This window comes from Enhydra lutris, unplaced genomic scaffold (genome assembly GCF_002288905.1).
Source record: "Enhydra lutris kenyoni isolate GAN:26980312 unplaced genomic scaffold, ASM228890v2 scaffoldscaffold67, whole genome shotgun sequence".
Classification (NCBI taxonomy): Eukaryota; Metazoa; Chordata; class Mammalia; order Carnivora; family Mustelidae; genus Enhydra; species Enhydra lutris.
The window spans coordinates 8,259,740-8,280,947 of record NW_019154151.1 but is presented as its reverse complement, the minus strand read 5'-3'; the positions used below and the strand labels follow the sequence as shown (position 1 = coordinate 8,280,947).

At 39.3% G+C, this 21,208-nt stretch overlaps 1 protein-coding gene across 1 annotated transcript; it reads right to left on the bottom strand.

Annotated features, from left to right (window-relative positions):
• Positions 1–3,761: 3,761 nt before the first annotated feature.
• LOC111159227 (tenomodulin) lies at positions 3,762–19,470 on the bottom strand. Its single transcript, XM_022521669.1, has 7 exons — positions 19,202–19,470; positions 18,907–19,038; positions 9,589–9,729; positions 9,274–9,375; positions 6,232–6,385; positions 4,443–4,609; positions 3,762–4,145 (listed from the first exon to the last, which is right to left on the bottom strand). The coding sequence occupies exons 1-7, from the start codon at positions 19,247–19,249 to the stop codon at positions 3,936–3,938; spliced, it is 954 nt and encodes a 317-aa protein (XP_022377377.1). The 5' UTR covers positions 19,250–19,470; the 3' UTR covers positions 3,762–3,935.
• Between the last annotated feature and the right edge of the window lie 1,738 nt (positions 19,471–21,208).

Genomic DNA, 21,208 nt, shown 5'->3' with positions numbered 1-21,208 from the left:
GTGTGTACAGTAATACCTGGTTTTTAATATGGAGGCACTTTTCTTTCTTGTTAGGGAACAGCATGTTGTCAGCAAAATTAAGCCCCAGAATGAAACTTCTTCAAAAAAGGAAAGCCAAAATGAAATCATTTTTTAAGGGTATAAATAAAATAGATCCACGCATTTCCTGACAGCCCGAATGAGAAGGTCCATATTTATCTCAGTAAGCTTTCAGCGTTAGACTTTAGGAGCCAAAGTGACAGTTTTGGACTCAGCCAGACAGTGAGCCTTATATATAAAGACTCAAAATAGATTTCCTTTGCCCCTAGTCCTGCCAAAGAGCCATTTTAGGTGTGCAGGAAGGCGCTGAGCACACTAATGCATAGTGCCCTTATGCTGAGTGGGAGCAATGGATGGCTTTGCCTCACCTGACTTTTCTTGATTGGAATTTAGATCCCCAAAGAATCTGAAAGGTAATATATTTCTTGTGATTTCACAGCAGATGTGCTTTTTGCCTTTTTTTTCTTTTTTATACATGAATTCATTGAAAATGGAGAAGGAAATGCAAAAAGCCTGTGTTGTAACGGAAATAGATAATCGAGCTGTGGGCAATCATTGATGCTTTTGATCATTCTGGGATTAGAAGAATTCTTCATACTTGTAGAAATGGACTGTGTCAAAAGATAAGGAATGCAAAAATGGTTTTAAGTAAAATAGGAACTTTCATCCCAAATTTCACTAGAACTCAAGGCCAACTTTTTGTAGTAATATTCTGAAGAGCTTCATAACTGTGCTCTTTTACAACCTCCTGTTTTTCTTTGACCTTATTCCCTCTCTTCTTTCTCATTGTCTTCAGCTAGAAAAAAAAAAAAAGAAACAAGAAGAAACCAGAGAAAGAGACAAACCATAAGAGACTCTTAATCTTAGAAAACAAACTGAAGCTTGCTGGAGGGAAGGGAGTGGGAGATGGGGTAACTGGATGATGGACATTGGGGAGGGTATGTGTAGTAAAGAGCACTGTGTACAATATAAGACTGATGAATCACAGACCTGTACCCTTGAAACAAATAATACACTATATGTTAATTAATTGAATTTAAATTAAAAAATAAATTAAAAAAATTTGGAAGACCATCTATATGCTTTTGTTACTGTGCTAGGTTCTAGACAGAACAAAATGGGGAGAGTATGGGCCCTCTTCTAGAATTTGCAAGTTAAACTCCTATGTAAATGATGTGTGCATTGAGTAATATATTAACTTACACAGGCATAGAATGAAGCAGAGAGGATTTAGGTTTCATGTTTAGGTAAGAAAAAAGTGGGTTTTTACAATTTCCTCAAATTAGTGAGAGAAAACTCTGTAAATGAGATGGGATGACTGCACAAATAGAGCATGAAACTAATGTGACTGAGACAAGCAAAGGAGTGGGTAGCATAGTGAGAGAAGAACAAATGATATGAAGTGGTGCTGAGGGTGGTTTGAGGAAGGACTATTTGAATGCAAGTTAGGCCTAATCCTTCATGTGGTAAGGAGCTATTACAGACTTTCAGGAAGGGAAATGGCATTCATAAAATCTCTAAGTGAAGAGTTAGCTCTATCTAAAAGCGTTTGTTCTAGTTTCAGCCTACAGCCTGGGGGCTTCCGTAGTGAGGTTGTAATAGCTGTGGCTTAAACCGTAAGCATAAGTGAGGGGTGGTTTAGGAGGGCATACTGGCAGGATTTGGTGAGAGACTGGAGTGGAGGACAGTGAACAGTAGAATTACTGCAAGGTCTCTGGCTTGGGAGGTCAGACTTACTTTGGTTTCACTTCTTGTGCTGGGGAGGCTGGGCTTAGGAAGAGATGGTAAAAGGAAAAGAGGCAGAACTACAGTGGGGTTGATCTGAGGGCAGTAAAAGGTTTGATATAAGGAGTTTGCACAGAACTCAAGTGAGGGGCAAAAATCTATGACAGGAGATAGATACCGCATTTCCTCTCTTTCAGCCTGACCTGGGCTTGTATGAGGTGACAGACTAATGTACTAATGCATTTGGTTCTGTTTAATGTTTTGGCTTGTTTCTTTCTAAACACAAGATGATTTGAATGGTTCTTTAAGGATTTCCCTTGTATTTTCTTTTGAACTCACAACCTGCCTCATTAAAGGGATTACATTTTCCCAATGTGAAACTATGTGTAGGTTGAGGTATCTCATTTGATGCAGAAATGCTTCCTGAATAAAAATAACGTGAATAGGAACTCTTAGCCCTAAAATGTGACTTGGAACTTTCTATACCACGTGTGTGTGTGCAACTGCCTGGGCGTTTTCACACATATATATTGTATGCCCTATACAATTGTAGTTATGTCTAAATTTCTGTACTTTGGCTTATATATTTTGGATATCCTGTTTTTCTTTGGAAATAGGGAATACACCTCTACTTCATTTGTACCCCTCAGAGCACAGTATATATAGTACAATGTAGATTGCATAAAATTGCATGTCTCAGGAATTTAAAATTATTGGCTGATCTGAAAAACCACTGTTAAAAATGAATAATTTATTTAAAAACAATGATAGAGAACATAATAAAATCTGCACAACCTCAAATTAATTTCATTTTTTGCATTTTTATATTTCAGCTATAAATTAATGCTTATTATGATAGTTGAAGTATTCCAAAATTCTCAGATGTCTTCTAAATCATTAATAAAAAAGAGAATTTTTTCAGTGATGCTGCATTGTTAGATATGTGAAATTGCTCATTCTGTGAAAATTGGTAATCCAAGTATGGCATGTATGCTAATTATCAATTAATGACTGGCTAATTTTAACTCAGCCTTGGGCAAATCTGTTTCTATTTGCTTCCTCAACTATTAAAAAGGGGGAAATGACTCCTGGCCCACAGGCATCTTGGTAAAGATTTTACTCTTTGAAAATGCTTTTCTGTTGGAGACTGCCAGACAGATATTCTCATGACACATTAACCTTGAAGTTGAGCAAGAATTATACTAGAAGTTGTGACAGATTGGTAGGCAGAAATTTTGAAACTAGAACTGGCTGGAACATCAAGATTGACATTACACTCTTACCATTGCTTTTTCTCTCTCCTTTGCCCCTTTTCTCTTTCCCAAGCAAAGTATTGGGGGATAGGAAACTAGGCCTTAACCTTCCTTTAAGAAAGTGACATATTGCTAGTTGCTTGTGGCGTGGGAGGGAAAACAAATCCCCATTTGATTCCTCAGCTTGGTGATTTCCTATGATGCCTGTTTTTGTGAATGATATTTATGGATTCCCCCTTTCCAGACAATTGCTTTGGAAAGTTATGTAACTAGACACTGATCTGAAGAGAAGCCAGATCTAGAGGTTATAATATATTGAATTTGTCCAAAGTTGAGTTCCTGTTTACAGGGGGATAGCTTGGGACACTTTCTGCTAGGTTAGCTTTCTCCTTTGCTGAGTCTGAGCACTTGGAATATTTCTGTCCTTGTAACAGATGCTTGAGGAAGACCACAATATGTCTCTCAGATAATTAAACATTGGGGCTCTGCACAAAAGGACAAGTTTTTATGCATCATTTCTGGGGACATTTTATCATCAGCCCCTCATTTCCACTTTCTCCATACAGCATAGTAAACTATGGTATGGTATTTGAGAATCCTTATGCTTTGCCCTTTCCCACTCCCCAAACCTGATACAATGCAAGTTTCCATCATTGTCATCCATGTTAGACAGATCTGTTCCATTTCAGTTGCAGAAAACATTCTTAGCAAACACTTACCCAGTGTGTTCAGCAGCAATCAGGCCATTGATGATGATGTAGAAGTTTATTAGAACACGAAGAGAGGAATTACCTACAAGTAATTCTGGAGTGCTGGCTACTAGGAGCCAAGTGCCTCATAGGCAGAAATTCATTGAATAGCATGCATTTATTATATGTTGGCTGCCAGAAGTTTAAGCACTTGAGCTCAAACTTGTCATTAGACCCTCCCCAGCATGCGGGCCACCCACCAGTTGCAAGGCATGATGACACGACAGATAACCCGCCCTCCTTGGTAGCAGTATGGATATGGGTAGTAACCTAGTAAGGGTTCACAGACGCGGCGGCAGTAGCGGTTGCCTCGACGGCAGTAAATACAACAATAACCTCTCTCATCCAGCATGGGGTCAAATTCTATTCCATTTTCAGTCTGAAAAAAGAATAAACTGGGGTTGGAGGGGAAGGTTCACCAAGAAAAGGCCCACCAAGCAGGGAAGGACTACAAGACTACATGAGTTGGGTACTGGTGAGAAGTTAAATTCCTTAGTCTGATAAAGATTAATCAAGATTGATTATGAATGAGTCTCTTAGGGATTCCAAGTTTCTTAAATATTTTTTTGTTAAAACAATGATCATTCTCCTTTTGAGGACTTTGATCTAAGGAGTAGTGAGTTTTTGGGGGGCTCCTTGCTATCCTTCTAAAAAGAGTAACACGTACGTAACTCACATAGTCATTTATTGGAAGTTCTTCCTCGCTTGCTTGTCTGGCATGGCGGGTCTTTTCCACCTTCACTTGAGGGACCACCCACTGCTCGTTTTGTTCAATCCCTTTTTTTTCATTGGTAGGAAAGTGGAGATCTTCACCATCCTCCTCAAAGTCTTGTAACTGTGAAACTAAGGTAAGAAGCACAAAGTTGTGATTCACCTGCTTTGAAAATGGTTCCTGAAAGAAGTGCTTGGGGTTATGGTGTTGGGAATAGAGAATTTCATTTTATCTTCTCACTGCCATTATTTAGCCAAGCATGAACCATGTTTCCAGACTCCTACAGCTACAGTTTTAAAGAGATTTCCCAAAACAAATCTGACTATTCCAAGGTACACAGACTTATTCTTTGCTCATTTGGCATCAAGCACTTACTGCTTTGCCTTACTAGCATCCTAATTTTAAAAATGAGGACAGTGGGGTTGGGGGCGCCTGGGTGACTCAGTCAATTGGGTGTCGGACTCTTGGTTTTAGCTGGGATCAGGATCTCAGGATCTTGGGATCAAGCCCCATGTGGGACTCCATGATGGGTGTGGAGTCTGCTTGAGATTCTCTCTCTCTCCCTCTGCCCCTTCCCCCTGCTCACATGCTCTCTCTCTCTTAAATAAATAAATAAATAAAATATTTAAAAAAATGAGGACAGGGGACTTATGTGTCTCTCCCACAATGATTTTACCTATGATAGGTGCTCAGTAAATATTTTTTGGTTGCTGGATTTGATTTGGTGCCCTCTGTCTTCCTCCCCTCTCCCCTCTCTTTCTTGTCTTAAATTAAAAAAAAAACACCCTTCTATTTAGAAATAATCTTACATTTTACAGAAGAGTTGCAAAGGTAGTACAGAGTTTCTATATATCCTTTATGTAGTTTTCCCTAATGTTGACATCTCACATAACCATGGTACAATTATGAAAACTAAGAAATTAACATTGGTACAATACTATTAAGTAAACTATAGACTTTATTCAGATTTTATTATTTCTACTAATGTATTTTAGAAAAAGAACACTAAAGCAGATGTTCTAGCATCTAGTCCAGAATATCACATTGTATTCAGTGTTTTTAAAATTCAATTTTCTTAAGCTGCCAAAGAGTACCAGTAGTTGCCTACATTGGTTAGAGTGGCCTCTCTTGAGTAATACAGTAATCTAAACCTTCTAGAATGAACGAGACCAGACTCTCTGTTAGCTGGGCAAAATAAGACATCCAGAGACCTTTGTCTTCTTCATGAGCTGACTGGAAGTTGAGAGCTTGACTCATACTCTAGAGCTGCAGCCCTCAATTACTTTTATGGTAATTCCTAAAACAGCCACAAAGAGATCTGTATTATAGTGAGTGTCTTATCTTCTTGGGGGGAATGCCACCATCTGACACACAAAATCATTCTTGAGACAACAGGACATTGTTTTGGCTCTTCTCTCCTCTCTTCTTGGGTTGAGTACATAGTGGTTTGAGGAATAGCTTGGTATCCTGACTGCGATGAATATCAGATGTGCAAAGGAAGGTTAGTTTTTTGCCATCACTAGTTACATTAGGGTGGCATTACCTTTGCTGGGATATTTAAAAGCTTGTCAGCATTAATTTATCTGATATATAACTTAGCTGTGAAAAATTCCTTCCTCCTTTGGCAGTCAGCATATACAGTTTCATCTAACAAGATATAAGCTGATCATTCTTTTCTTAGAAACGTAGTCTCTAAATGATGGGAATATTAACCTCTTACTGACTTTAAAAAGTGGAGGAGGAGAAGGCATACCTGCTATTAGAGTGGGATTAATCCAATACATGGTCACATTATCACAAATTTCCAGAATTTTGGAATTTTTCAGAAAGTCTCGGTTTTCAATAGGCTTTTCTGCTGGGACCCAAATCACGGACTGTTCAAAAAAAGTTGTGGTAATTTCTTCATTCTGAGAGAAGTAAGTTCAAGGTAGAGATAGGCAGAGAAATTAATAAAATGAGTGAGACATTATGGGATACTGGAAAACACTCTCTTTTGAGTCTGAGTAACAGTTCCAATCCCAGGGCTGCCAGTGAAGTAGCTCTGTTTTGTGCATACAGTAGGTGCCCTTGGGAGAGTTAAGAGCTAATCCCTCTCTGGGGTCTAACGGTAAGGCTGCTTACTGTAACAGGAGTTTTTTCTGCTACTATTTCACTCAACTAGGAAAGCTATTCATCATTTTCTGGGCCTCCCACTGGACCATGTATGTTTTAATTGGGCTTCTGGAACCCTGAATGATTTACATTTGTTTTTGCTCTTTTAAATGGATGTTGTGAGTGCCTGCCATGTTTTAGGCTTGCAACTAAGACTGCAAACAGGATTTGATCTCAAGCTGAAAAATAGCTTGTAATCCAAGCTGGTGAGATCAATTAAATAGCAACCAAATCTAATATTTGGGTTTTACAAGACTTGCCTGTTAATGGTGGCTAGCTGTAGTACAAAATGTTTTTTTTTTTTTTTTTTGTCTTAAAGTCAAGTCTTCAGCTTATGACTTCACTGGCCTTAACACTGTTTTACTCCTTTCACTCTAGACGTTTACAGTTGGTCTCACAGTGTTTTTTCTTATATTATCAAGAATATGGCCTTCTCTTTGGTTTCTTGTACTGGCAGTAGTTATCTTGTATACCTACTTCTTATTCACTTGTCTTTTGGGCCTTGACATTTCCTCCTACTCTTAATAAGGCTTTTACTTTTCTTTTTGGTTTCTTTCTAGCTTTATGATTTCAGTGTTTTTATTTGTTCTTTGAAATATGGCTTTGTATAATTTTTCCCCTAGTCATTTAAAACTCTCAAGTCTTAGCTCTCTTGCCCTTGAGTCTGTAAAGACCTTGGGATGCGTTGAAAGGGACTGTAGAAAAAATGAGGTTGGTGTACTGACTAGCTTTGTTAGCAAAATCAGGGCTATTTATATCACTGCTCTGCATGTTTAGCATGCGCAAACCATAGATAGAGTGGTGGAAAGTATGCAGTAAAAGGGGTTTTGTCACCCAGAACTGCAAACTTATTTCATAAAAAAGTCTGTAGCCTGAATATATATATGGATTTTCCTGAAGATAAAATAATCTCACTATCACTAGATAAATACTTATGTTATTTAAAAGATGTGGCAAAATTAATTGAGGAATAAATTAGGGCCAAAATGAGACATTATGGGCCTTTGCCTTTATATTTTTCAGAAAAATTTATCTTGTTGCTTTAGTTCAGGGCTTCATTGCTGGCTGGCCCTACTCAAATGTTTACATTATTTTCTGTAAAAAGCAGCATTTAGTACCTTTTTATCCTATCAATTCTCCTTTCATCTTACCCTTGTCTCCTGCAGTAATTCTTAATATCCTGAAAGTTGTTCTGTTCCTCAGATGCATTGAATTTATGCTTATTTTTATTGTATTTATGTATTTATGTATGTATGTATTTATTTATTTTTATTAATGTATAATGTATTGTTTGTTTCAGGGGTACAGTTCTGTGATTCATCAGTCTTACACATTCACAGCACTCACCATAGCATACTCCCTCCCCAATGGAATTTATGCTTATTTTTAAAAAATCTTCAAAATTTTTCACTACCATAGGCCTTGAGAGCACAGTATCATCTTTGGAAAAGCTTCTCCTTTTTCTTGGAACTTCTAGGAACAAGGGTTTGTAATTTTTCTGGCCATAAGGAGACCAGTGACATGTCTGGGGAAGCCAATGATAGCTCCGAGACTTGGGTAAAGGAGAGGATAAAATGCTCCCTATCCTACCTCACCCCTGCCCCCAAAATAAGAAAAACAAAAGCAAAAGATAAATGGGCAGCTGAGAATTAAAATGGACAGAACTATGTAGGAAAATAGTGATAAAGAAAGGGGGAGAGAGAGAAGAAAGAGGTCTTTACAGTGTACAGAGAGGCCACTGTGCCCTTGCCGTAATTTCATTTTAGATTTGCCAGTTAAACAGCAAAACCAAACCAAACAAACTAAACAAATATTTGTTTCATCCTAGCTACAGGGGGAATGTGCTGCAACAAGATGGCCTTAGTTAGCTAAGTTTCTCTTACTGTTTCACTGACAGTAACACACTGTAGTTACAGACAGAATATCAGGGAAATATTAGAGCTTGAAGGGCTTTAAGGATGGCTGTATTTTAGGTCATAATCCTCCATCTCCCACTAGGCTTTTGGGGGCCATTTAGTGATTGTGCCAGTATCTTAGCTTACCTTACCCTGGCCTGGCAGTATGTTTTCAGAGAATTTGTCTTAGACTGTAGTTCTCATCTTCTTTGCTTTTGCTTTACCAAGTAAGGTTAAATGCACATTATTCCATTGGCAGCCCAGCATACAATGGTAAGGTGAATGAACCAAAATTTTTTAAAATAAATGAATGTCACAGTATGATAAAAGTAGCAAGGATCTCAGATGGCTTTGGGACTTTTGTTTTTTAAGACTTTATCTTTAAGCAGGATTGTTTTTGTTCCTCCATCTTAGCTCTCTTAACTAGAACTTTGGTTTGGAAGCAAACGTACAAAATGTTAATGGCTACCCAGGTATAAAAGTATAGTTTTGCACCTAACAGCACGAACTAGTTTTTTAAAAGGCCTGAGTTCAAGATCCCAATCTGCTCGTTACTGTGTGACCTTGGGAAAGTCACTTTTCAGTTCTGAACCTAGTTTCCTCGTGGGAAAATGAGGATAATGATAGCATCTACTTATAGGGTCATCGTGAGACTCAAATGAGAATAAAGCATTTAGTACAATATCTGGCACATGGCTAACACCCAACAAATTATGGCTTTGCCTACAACTATTAATATTCTTACATACCTCATCTATTTCCTCCTCTGGTTCAGAAAATTCAGGAATCACTTTAATCTGAGTTTTGATGAAGCATTTTTGAAGACCTACAAAGTAGATGCCAGTGTAACCCTATAAACAGACAAAAAAAAAAACAACAAACTTCCTGAAATAGCCAAAGTTAATGAGTTCCCTGATCTATTAAGGCCCCAGGATGGCAAAATCTGAATTCAAAGGAAAGCTTTGTCTTATAAATCAAGTGGAGGCTAAAGGCTAATTTTAACTTGACTAAAATGTTCTACTATTTTAAGTGGGAGCCCTTGGGAAGTGGAATATCCAACTTACATTTTTAAAGTCATGTATTTCCAATGTTTCATCAGTGCCATTTCCACTTCTGAATATTTCAGTTCTGGTCACAGGATCAATTTCCATGTAAATCTTTTTCTTCTCTCCATTGCTGTAGAAAGTGTGTTCCATGTCATATGTCTGGAATAACAGAGGAGAACAAGCTCTAAGATACTCAGTGTGTCCCTTCAAAGGATGCTTTAATTGGGTAATATCTGGGGCACCTTCTCTTTCTGGAGCCTTTGTGGTGAGGTGCCATCTCAACAGCTTACCATCGGGATTTCTCTGAGACTCAGGATTTAAAGTGAGGTACTTTTTGGCACTGGAGCTGATATGGGGATCCCTTCAGAGCCAGTATTTTGTATTCAACCCAATTTGCTGAACTAATCACTAAAATTCCAACAGTTTTCTTGGCAGCCTTGACTAAATAGCGAATGATATTTTTGCAAACCAGCCTGTAAAGTATTTTCCCCTTATGTTAAGCAGAGGGATCACATAAAACTGATGCTGCCTCTTTAAGTTACCACTTCCTTTCCAAGTGCTTACCCCCTTTCTCCCCCTAAAATTCACTGGGGCAGAGAAAGAGATTTGAACACATTTAGAATGCTTAGGTATTGCTCTTTATCTCTTTATCTATCCAGGGCTTTAATATTACCTCAGTAGTCTTGGGTCTGTCTTTTTTAGAATCTGAAGACCATTCACCTTGGCCAATATGAGGTAAAAGACTTACCCTGACCTTAATTGCTTCCTTTTCCCCTTTCAACTCCAGGAAACATTTATTGCCTTCCCCTGACCTTCTCTTTTATGGGCTAAACAAACCCTCTCAGTTTATTCCTGAGTTCTGATTTCCAAACCTAATTCGGTTGGATTCAAATTCTGTTGTATATAGAATTCAACAACTGTGTCAAGTGCCTTACACTAAGTAATATGGTATCTTCCAAGAATATTACCTTGGAAAGGCTTCTTATCAGGTCATTATTGAGTGGTTGCAGCAGAACCCCAGACTCTCTCTGGCCCTCTAAAAGTGACATTTTTTTCCTTAGGACCAAGAGGACCAGTCCCATCAAGTGTCCCAGTTTAGGAGTAAGCCCATTACCTATAACTGATGACACATTTGTAGCTAGAAACAAACAACAAACCTAACGTAATTCACTACCTGTCACAAACCAAGCCAGACCTAATGGGACCATGAGGAAATCTGTCTTATCGTTGTTGTTAGGATGCCTTCTGCTATCATATTCATTTTTCCTTAGGAAAAAAAATCAGCGAACTGAAATCCTCCTAAAACAAGTCATCTATAGAGCCAACGTTGCTTTCTAATGACGTGGTTCCCAGTGACAACCTTTTAGAACTTGTACTGGCTTGGTTGCTTTTTAATGTTTGCCAGTGTCTATGACTGAATGTTAGTTTAACCTGGTCAGATTTTCCCCAACTCAAGTAGAGAAACACATTGGAAGGGTTTGTAGAAACAATGTTATTTCAAGTGTGAAAAGTCTATGTAGCTGCTGAATAGGAAGAGACAATGTCATTTACCTCCCTGTAGCTCTGCAGTGCCTTGGACAGGGTCAGTGCTTAAGTATCGAATGTACTCAGTTATTAGGTTTTCAACATGAGTTTTTCCCACCAGTGACAAATTCTCATCTTCATAAAGAGACATTTTGAACATTGGCGAGTTCTTCTAAGAGACCGTACTTTAAAAGGGGAAGGAAAATGGTATTTACAACCTTACAGCAACTGCAGAGTTAACTCAGGAAGTCTGGCCTGGTTTGTGACAGGTAGCAAACAAATTCCTTTAGGCTTGTTATTTGCTTCTAGTTATAAATATGTCCTCAATTTCAGCTCTGCAGCCAGCTTGAGAAACTTCTACCTATAGCAAAAAATTGTACTCTCAGTCCACCTGACCTAAGTAGAGGACAAAGGCAACAACTTCAGATCCGGGCTTGTCAGATCTCCCAACAGAAGAGAATTTCTTCAGAAATATTATCCATTGTTGAGACAAATGTCAACACTACTAGTCATTGGGGGTGGGGTGGGGTGTTTGTTTCATCAGTAGCACTACTGATGTATTATTGCATGGAAAAATGAGGTTAGAGACAAGGGGATGTTGGAATGCTGCCTACCTGGGCAAAAGAAAAAATAGAGGCTGTATTTTCAATCATTGGTAGAAGACTATGGAACCATACTAGTGACATTTAGAATTTCAGTGTACTTCTGTGGAATGAGTTTCCCTGCACTGTTGGCAATACACTTCACTTGGACACCTTGCTAGATGAAAGCTGTTGGAAACAGCCAAGCTCAGCAGATCTTGATTACTTTCAACATTCCTTCAAAGAGGTTTTTTTGTTTTTCTGTTTAGTTTTTTTTTTAAAGATTTTATTTATTTATTTGACAGACAGATCACAAGTAGTCAGAGAGGCAGGCAGAGAGAGAGGGAGAAGCATACTCCCCAGTGAGCAGGGAGCCTGAAGCAGGGCTCGATCCCAGGACCCTGGGATCATGACCTGAACTGAAGGCAGACGCTTAATGACTGAGCCACCCAGGTGCCCCTTTTGTTTAGTTTTGGTTTGTTTTTTGCTTTGGTGGGGGAGAAGGGGTCCATTCTGATTGTATTCACTAACCAGCTTATTGGATTTTTTTTTAAGCAATGATAGGTTGCTTAATGGAGTGAGATCAGAATGACTTCATTTATGTGTGAATCCTGGATGAGGGGTGGGGGGTGGAAAGCTATATATTCACCCTGATGGAATTCTACTATCAAAGGTGTCCTTTTGGAACAGACTGTCCTTGTCTAGGAAGATGATGCCGGTGGCCCACTTTGGACCATTTGGGGATGGGTTTGAGCAAATCCAGACATACTGTCTCGCCCAGGTCCCTGTGGAGCACATTGCCTGGGTAATGGCTATGCAAGCTCCATTGGCCCATATGGAGACTGAGCTCATGACTTTGGCTTCAGAAATACTTTTCTCTCTACTAAGCTCACTGGCTCAGGGGCTGAGGGTCTTTCTGGAGATGAAGGAATAAATGGTTTTGTCCTTTCCAGGCACTAACTAAAGCAGAGACAGTATGACTGGCCTGAGAGAGGTATGACTGGGCTCTTAGTAGCTCATCTCACAATGCCCCCCAACTCAGCTTTACTTCCAGAAGGACAGAGCAAGGACAGAGTGTATTGAGGAGTATCTGTCAAATTGGCAAATAGGGACAGTTAATCACTGGTGTTTCTAGGAAACCTAGTTCCTTTCATATCCTGTTCATTTTGTACCCTCTAAGTCCTTCCCCTTCTTCCTATCTCCCTCTATCCCTTTGTCTTCTGTCTAGACATCTAGGAATCTCATGGTGTGCCAGGCCCTTTATGTCAAAGAAGAAATCAATTTGACAAATGATTTCACACTAAGATGATAGTGATGGGTATTTGTATCTTAAAAAAATGAGTGCAATATTTAACTCAAAGGAATTAATTACTAATGATGGATTTTAAGCAGAATGACACCAGGAATAAGATATTTTGAAGACAAGGGCATCCTTCCAGCACCACTCAAATAGGTTCCTATTCTACCCATATGTAAGGCTGGCCTTAACTATAAGGACCAGAAAACTGGAGCGGGACAGGGAAGACCTTGGACTGGAATATGACTCAGAAGTGAAATGAAATAGCTATGTGATTACGTTTAGGCACTGAGAGATGTAAGAAGACCACAGTGAGAAAACATGGAGCAAAACCAAACTCATTTCTCTTCCCTGCCCAGGACTTCTTTCCTCAATCCAGTTAAAGCCTGCACTCAGGTAGCAAATGAGCCCTAACAACCCCCTTCCACAATTTCCCCTGTTTCTTGCCTCAATTTGTGGCAATCTCTGAGATTAGAAAAGAAAGCTTTTTATAAAAAATAATGTTGTCTAAGACCTCAGTGTGATGGATCTGTTTTGGGGCCAAGTACCTTTTACCTTTCCTACAAGGGATTTGAGGACATTTGGCTTAGGCTTGCTTTTAGAAGCCTGTGATTAATCTAGCTGCTCTTCTCTCCACCTTCATCCTTTACTGTCTGTTTTAGGAGGTACACTCTCCAAAGGTGAAATACATGCTCAGAATAGCTGGCTAGCAGGTGTTAGGATGGAAGGAAGGGAAGGGAATGCATTGTAGCATTTTATTACCAATGTAGCCTGTGGGAATTAAAGGGCCTCTGGGTATTTCTTTACCAACACAGAGCAGACAGATTGTTTCTTATGCAAAGTTGGACTTCTGCATCTTCAATCACCAGTTCTCAGCCCTGAAAAAAATTGGCATAAGCAGCATAGACATTCCTGTTTTTCAACAAGAAAAAACCATTTCTTTCATCTACAGACTCAAGCTGGCTGGGAAGTTTTCCCATACCCACTGTCCCCACCGCCCCTTATTCTTAAATGCAACGTAAGATTAGTAGAAAAAATCCTTAGACCACGTGCTAGTCCAAGCCTCAACTTTGCCACTTAAAAGCTGTGTGACCTTGCACAAGTCACCAAGTTTCTCTGGAGTTTCAGCTCCCATCTTTATCTCCCATGCCTTACCAGATGCAATGTTGAGTAGTTGACAGAATTAGTTCTGCTCAGATTTGGGCTAACACCTGTTAGGCTGATGATCGGGCTGCGGCTACCTGTTGATCACCTGGGCTTCTTTCCCTATTCAGCCCCAATCCCACTCTCAGTCTCGAAGCTCCCTTTGAGGATGCAGGTTTTCCTTGCTGGCGCCATGTAAGCTGCTCAGCAAATGCTGCCTTAAGAGAATGAAGGACTGAATAAGAAAGTGCTCTCAGTAGCCAGAGTCCTGGTACACATAACTGATGCTTCCTCTTCATAGCCCAGAGCAAGAGCTGCCCCAGTGAGAGCTGCTGTTTGTATGAGGGTGGGCTTTGCTCCTGTGATAGTTTGGGAGGAAAATAAAGTAAAGAGAAGTCTTCTTTTTAAAAATGCCGATGTGGCACCATCTGGTGAAGCTCAGTCCCTCTGCTAAAGAGATTTCTTTCAGCTACAACTCCAACTTTTCCCTTGAGTGTATGAATGCTTCTCCAGATCCACATTTTACCCACCAAACTGCGGTGTAGGAAAGCCCAGGGAACTCAGGAAGGAGAGTTGTATCAATTGTATGCTAACAAGAGGAGTAGAAGAAGAAAGTGTGTCTCCAGCCAATGCTAGCATTAGAGAAACAGGCACAGGAAAGCTGGATCCAGACTTAGCAGGGAAGTGTTTTTTCCAAACAAAGGATTTTCAGCCTCCAGTGATAATTGGGCTTGCAATCCTGGGTGAGGCTGTCTTAATGATTATTTGCAGTTGAGGTTACAGAGGAGAGGGCAGACAGATGCCCAAATAGCCCTATCAGTTCTCTTCTCATCCTGATAATATGTGGAAGTTAAGAGGATGCTCCCAGTATGTGGAAATTATGAGGACCCTCCCAGTAATCTGTTTATTGCTGTGTGGGCCTTACGACTTATGGTTTCTGAAGAGCCCTAATAAAGTCACCAGGCAGTTCCTGGGTATGGCAGGAAGGGCAGAATTTCATTTATTTAATTTATCATCCTTCTGCCTCATTCTTCAAAGGATTGGAGGGACTAGGTTATAAGGTCTGTGATGTATCTATAAATTTTGGTTTAAATGCCGGGATTTTTATGACTTGTTTTCTCCATGTTGGATTAATTAACTGGGGAGTTGGCTTCTAATTGTTTCAAGTTAAATGTGTAAGGCAGGGAGGTTTAAGGAAGAATGTTCCTCTAGGGAACTGGCTTCAAAAATCCCTAAGTAGTCACTGCCTGGAAGTGGAGCCTCATTGTGATGCACTCTCAAAATCTCTGGGACTGAATAAGTCCCTTCTGCTTGGTTGAGAAAGCTGAATATAGAGTTTGATGGTCTGGCTTTCATTCAGCTCAAGTGGCTCCTATATGTGGTTGTGGGTTAGGGGTCTCTAGCCTGTAAGGGAGTGCAGCAGCTATCCCAGAATTAATCCCTTTTGTTTCACTTCATTTTGATGACTTTCTGTTTCTGGAGTGTGTGTGTGTGTGTGTGTGTGTGTGTGTGCGCGCACGCGCGTGTGTGTGTGTGTGTGTGTATGCAGGTGCATGTGTGTTCATGCCTGAAGTTAGGAGAGGGGATCAAGCATGGCTTACCCCCACTTTAGGATCAAGAATCTGGAATTTTGTACACACCAAGGTGGGAGGTAATGGCAGGAGAGGAATGACTTACTGTCAGGGAAATGTTAACACCAGATGTGAGACGTTGAGTAAATCCTGGTTATTTTAAACAGATGTCAAAAAAAAAAAAAGTAAAAAGGAGATATGATGGAGGCTAGAGGAGCAAATACTAAGAGCTTGGAGGAAGCCCCAGGGGAGCAAACAAATCACTCTATCCATAAGCACAATAGCATCAACAATTCTGTCCACCAAGGGCCCCACAGTCCCCACAGGTCTCATAGGCTTGTAAAGGAAAGTCCAGAAGAGTCTGGATTTTAATCGGTTAACTGTTGTTTCTCACTAGACCATACTCTTAAGGGGAGAGTCTTTAATTTGTGCAAGATGCCTGGATCCTTTTCCTTTGCAAGTCTTCTTCCAAGACTAATCTGACTACTTTTCTCTTCCCAGGATTCGTCAGTCAGCTCCAAGTCAGGCATATTGGCAGTCTTAGCCCTTGGAAACATAGATGGTCTCTTGGGCTCTTTGTCTGGGGATTAAAGGTAGTGGTAGACTGAGGGAAGCATTCACATCTCCAGCTGGTTCCTTAGTTTGCAATGGACCCAGCCTGGTCTTGTGGCAAAGGCCAGGACTTAAATATCCAAGACAATAAAATGCAACTCCCCAGTTGGAATGGAGAAAAAATAAGCTTGTTTATGGTGGAAAAAGTTGACCTAGGCGATACCTATTGTCTTTTACCAGATTACTTTGCAATAATTTTGTTCATTTCTGAGAATCCCTTTGCTCAAAAGCACATCCCAAGATGTATTACTTCATGAGAGATTTGATTCTTGATAAACTTTATTTGATAGCATACCCCACCTCTTTTGTGCATGCACTGACTAGGTTTTACTTTTGGTTTGAGGAGTCACAGAATTGTTCCTTATAGCACTGACTAGGTTTTACTTTTGGTTTGAGGAGTCACAGAATTGTTCCTTATAATGCATTAAAAAGAGAACAGCCACAACTGCTTCTCAACTGAAGTGAGAAGCAAAGATGATATAATATGGAAGCAGAGGAAACCATGGATCCTATTAGTGAGTTTTACACCTTGCAAAATAAAAGCAAGGTCCCACTTAGTCATTTATAGTTGTGCTGAGACAAATAACATTAGAAGTTTAGAAAAACACATAAACTCTTTCAAAATAGCATTTGCAGTACCAACAACTACAATAAAACAAGAAAGGCCATCTGGCCCCATGTTAGGCTTATACAGGTGGTCAAAAGGGCTAGATACTTACTACACTGAGTTAAGTACATTATGGCCACGGAGCACAAGAGTTTATTGTCCTCTAACTCACCTATAATTGTCTAAAGGATCCAATATTCAATTTGTGGGGCAGCACATCACTGAGGGAATTAACTAAGTGGTAGAAGAATTGGATTGGAATGCATTTTGGCACTTTTATTCATTTGCTGTTTCCTTTCTGATCTGTATTTCTTTGCCCACCTTGATAGCTTGCATATAAATGGCTTCTCTAGGAAAATATGTGAACAGAAAGTAGTTTAGAAGCAGGACACAGTGCAAGAGATGAGAAGGAGAGAAAGAGAGAGAGGAGGAAGAGAGAGGGGGAGAGAATGAGAGAAATGGCTAACTACAGGCATTGGGTGATGTCTCAAATCCTTTCTGGAACAAAGTGTGAATAAAAAGGCAATCAAACAAGATGGGTCCCTTTGATTTTCATTCTCCTTCCTACTTAAACTTGGTAAGATAGCCTCTGAGACTAAATGAAAGTGGGTATGGTAATAAAGGTGAAGAATCCAAGGGTAACTATGCCTTATTTCTCGGTTTTCTTTTGGACACCGGTTCAGTTAATTTTCTCTTTTCTGCCCTCTGCCTCTCCTCTTTCAACAATCCATATGCTTTCCTCTTGGCTCCTATTACTCCTTTAGCTCCCAGTAGTCCACACCAGCCCATTTTCTTCTTGTCTCTCATTTTCCCACCTGGATATATGTTTTTCTCTTCCTACATCTGTTATCAAATAGAAATGAGCATCTCATGATAACAAATTATAATATTTTTTTTAAAGATTTTATTTATTTATTTGACAGAGAGAGATCACAAGTAGACAGAGAGGCAGGCAGAGAAAGAGAGAGAGAGAGGGAAGCAGGCTCCCCTGCTGAGCAGAGAGCCCGATGCGGGACTCGATCCCAGGACCCTGAGATCATGACCTGAGCCGAAGGCAGCGGCTCAACCCACTGAGTCACCCAGGCGCCCATCATGATAACAAATTAATTAAAAAGTAACAACAACCCACATGCAGAGAGAAAAATATGGCAAAGACAGAAAACCATCTACACACCTTGTAGCGTTTACATGTATTACTTCTCCCTTAAATGGAAATTGTTAGCATGAAGGAACTATTATTTTCCCTTCATCACATCTAAACTTGCTCACTGTATGTGAGTCTGGGAGTAACAATAATATTAAGGTACACTAATATCAACTACAGTGGCCAGCTAGGTATACCAAGTGATCTTAATAGCAGAAGCTTTCTGAGATACCTGTGATTAATGACTTGGTGTCTCTTGTTTCTACCTTGTGTCATTACTATCTTAGCAGGTCAGTGACAGCTGTGACTGGTGAGGAGCTGAAAAGCTCTCTCTTTTTTTTTAAGTCATAAATACATGTGAAGTCAGGTATGAGAATTGCTTCTTCTGAAAAGGAGTTTGCTGCCTGTCCTCAGAGCAGATGCATTAAGTCAGAAACATAATCCCTGAAAATCCTTTGCTGCCATTTCTGGTGATTTTTTTCTTATGTGGTGGTGTAATTACTTTTCTATCAGTTTCTGCCCAGATAATTGAAAAAATGATGAAAAGTATTTTTTCTTACAGTAAAAATTTTGCTTCTAAGAGGAGTCTTAACTTCTTAAAGCCAAGCATTATAAAAAAGTGGGTAATTCTACTCCTATCATTATTAACCGAAATACAGAAAACATAGTTTTCCCTTACCAAAATAATTAGGCAAATAAAAGAAAGCAAAATCTTAATTCAATTTTTCATACCATCAGAAAATATATGCAAAATGGACTTAATGATTTTCATTTCAGAGTAATATACATGTCAAGCACTAATTAAATTCAATCAAACTCAAAACAGAAGCAGTAGATATTAATGTGCATTTACTTACTTTTTTGGGTGTCTCTGGCCAGAAGTGCTTGCCTCCCCAAAACAGGACAATTAGAGTTAGGGCCAGGATACCAAACACCAATCCACAAATCTTAAGTGATTTACATATCTTCTTGGATTTAAAAGCTTCTGCCTAAGCAAAGAACAGACAGAATAAAACAATACACTAGCTCTTAAAATAGCAAGCCATAATTCAAAGTCACCTTTGATTTCACTTTCTAATGTTCACATTGCGATATGATAAATTTGTGAAACCATGTTTCTGCTCAAAAGGGAAAAAATATGAATCAACTTACATTTAGAATGTGACAGTCCTCACAGTTCTCTGGAGGATTCTTTGCCATGCTCTCTCAGTACACAGTACTCTTTTCCTGCTTTGAGAGGACTGAGAGACCACTGCTGAGGTGGAGTTGCAAGTGAGTCAGCTAACAGATGCCAGAGGAGAAGCTGAATTTATATGGCTCAAATATGTCATACCAGAGCCTGAAGGAGCCCAGGGGGCTCCTGTGCTGCGATTTGTTACATAGATATACCCATATATGTATATAACTTCTGTGCACAGAATTCCATCCAGAATGGCAAAGACAGAAGGTTATAATGAAAACTATTGTCCTGGGGGTTGGCTTGGAAGGGGACCAAGCCTAGGACACATTGAAATGATTTTTCACTATGAACTTAAAAAAATATCAGTGGCACATGTGCTGCATACTCCAGAAATAAGCAAACAAAACAAAAAAAGGAATGAAGTCCTGATTTCAATTCCATTTGTTTTTAACAAATACTTATTGCAGGGATATTAAATGTCAGGCACTGTACTTGGTGTTGGAGATTCAGAAATGAATAAGGTACTGCCTCCTCCATTATGATAAAGCTCTTTGAGGACTGAGATCAATATGTAATCAACTAATTACAGTTAAAAATGGGATTAAAAGATTAATGATACATTTTCTCTCTCTCTCTTCATACTATCTGATTATTTACCTTTCCTGAATTCTCTTCCTCAGCTTGTTCTTTAATATTAATATTCCTTATGGTTCTATCCTTGATGATCTTCTAACTCTATATATACTTCTTAAATGATCTCACCACTCCTATAGTTTAAAGTGTCAGCTGTGTATCAATTATTTTAAAATCTGTTTCTATAATCCTTTTCTATCTCCTGAATTTCAAAGCCATTTTAATACCTCTACCTGGATGTACCTCAGAAACCTCAAACTCCACATGTCTCACATAAACCTCTTCTTCTTTTGAAACCCCCTTCTCCCAACCTACTCTCCTCCATATTCTTAATCTTGTTTGGTGGTTTTATTAGTTTTCTAGAGCTACCATAACAAAGTACCACAGACTGGGTGGTATGAACAACAGAAATTTATATTCTCACAACTCTAGAGGCTGGAGGTCCAAGATCAATGTGTCAGCAGAGTTGCTTTTTCCCAAGACCTCTCTCCTTGCTTTGTAGATGGTCTTCCTCATGTTCACATGGCATTCTGTCTCTATGCATGTCTATGTCCTAATTTCTTCTTATAAGGACAACAGTCTTATTGGACAAGTCCCCTGCATATGACTTATCTCCAAATGCATTCTAAGATAATGGGTATCAAGGCTTCAGCATATGAGTTTGGTAGGGTGAAGGGCACAATTCAGCCCATAACAGTGGAACGATCACCCACCTAGGCTCCAAAGCCAGAAAACTGAGGTTTGTTCCCAACTCTCCTTTTTCACATTCCCTTGATCTAGTCAGTCACCAAATCTTATGGATTCTAAATTCTTACATCCTTCAAAGCCACTATTTCCTCTCCATACTGACCATTAAAGTTTAGTTTAGGTCTCTGAGAGGTCTCAAGTCCACACTGTTCTCTTAGGGCTGTAGACCCATGTGTCTATTCTGTTGGATCTCTTCACTTAGATATTTCATAGGCAACTCTAATATCACGTTTCAAACTGAATTAATTATCTTCCCTTCCAAACACACTTTTCTTTCTGTATTATCTCCCTCATTAAATGACAGGATGATTAGTCTTTAGAATAGAAATCTCCAAATGATCCTTAGTTTTTTCTTTCTTGTTCATCCCCAAGCCTAATCAATTATTAAATCCAGTCAATTTTGCCTTTGAATTATCTTCCCAATTCTCAATCGCCACTGCCTTAGTTGAGGTTTTCATAGTTACTTTTACTGTTGCATTAGAATTCTAACTGGTTTCTTTGCCTCTAATCCATTGCCTTCAAGGTGATCTTTCTAAGAAGCAAATCTGAGGATAATCTTTCCCTTGCTTAAAATCCTTTCATGTCTATTCATTGTCTAT

Coding starts and splice junctions, on each gene's coding strand:
- LOC111159227 (XM_022521669.1), bottom strand. CDS start 19,249: ATGGCAAAGAATCCTCCAGAGAACTGTGAGGACTGTCACATTCTAAAT. Junction 9,730..18,906: donor GGCCAGAGACACCCAAAAAA/GTAAGTAAATGC, acceptor CTGTTATTCCAG/ACATATGACATGGAACACAC. Junction 6,386..9,273: donor CAGAGGAGGAAATAGATGAG/GTATGTAAGAAT, acceptor TACTTCTCTCAG/AATGAAGAAATTACCACAAC.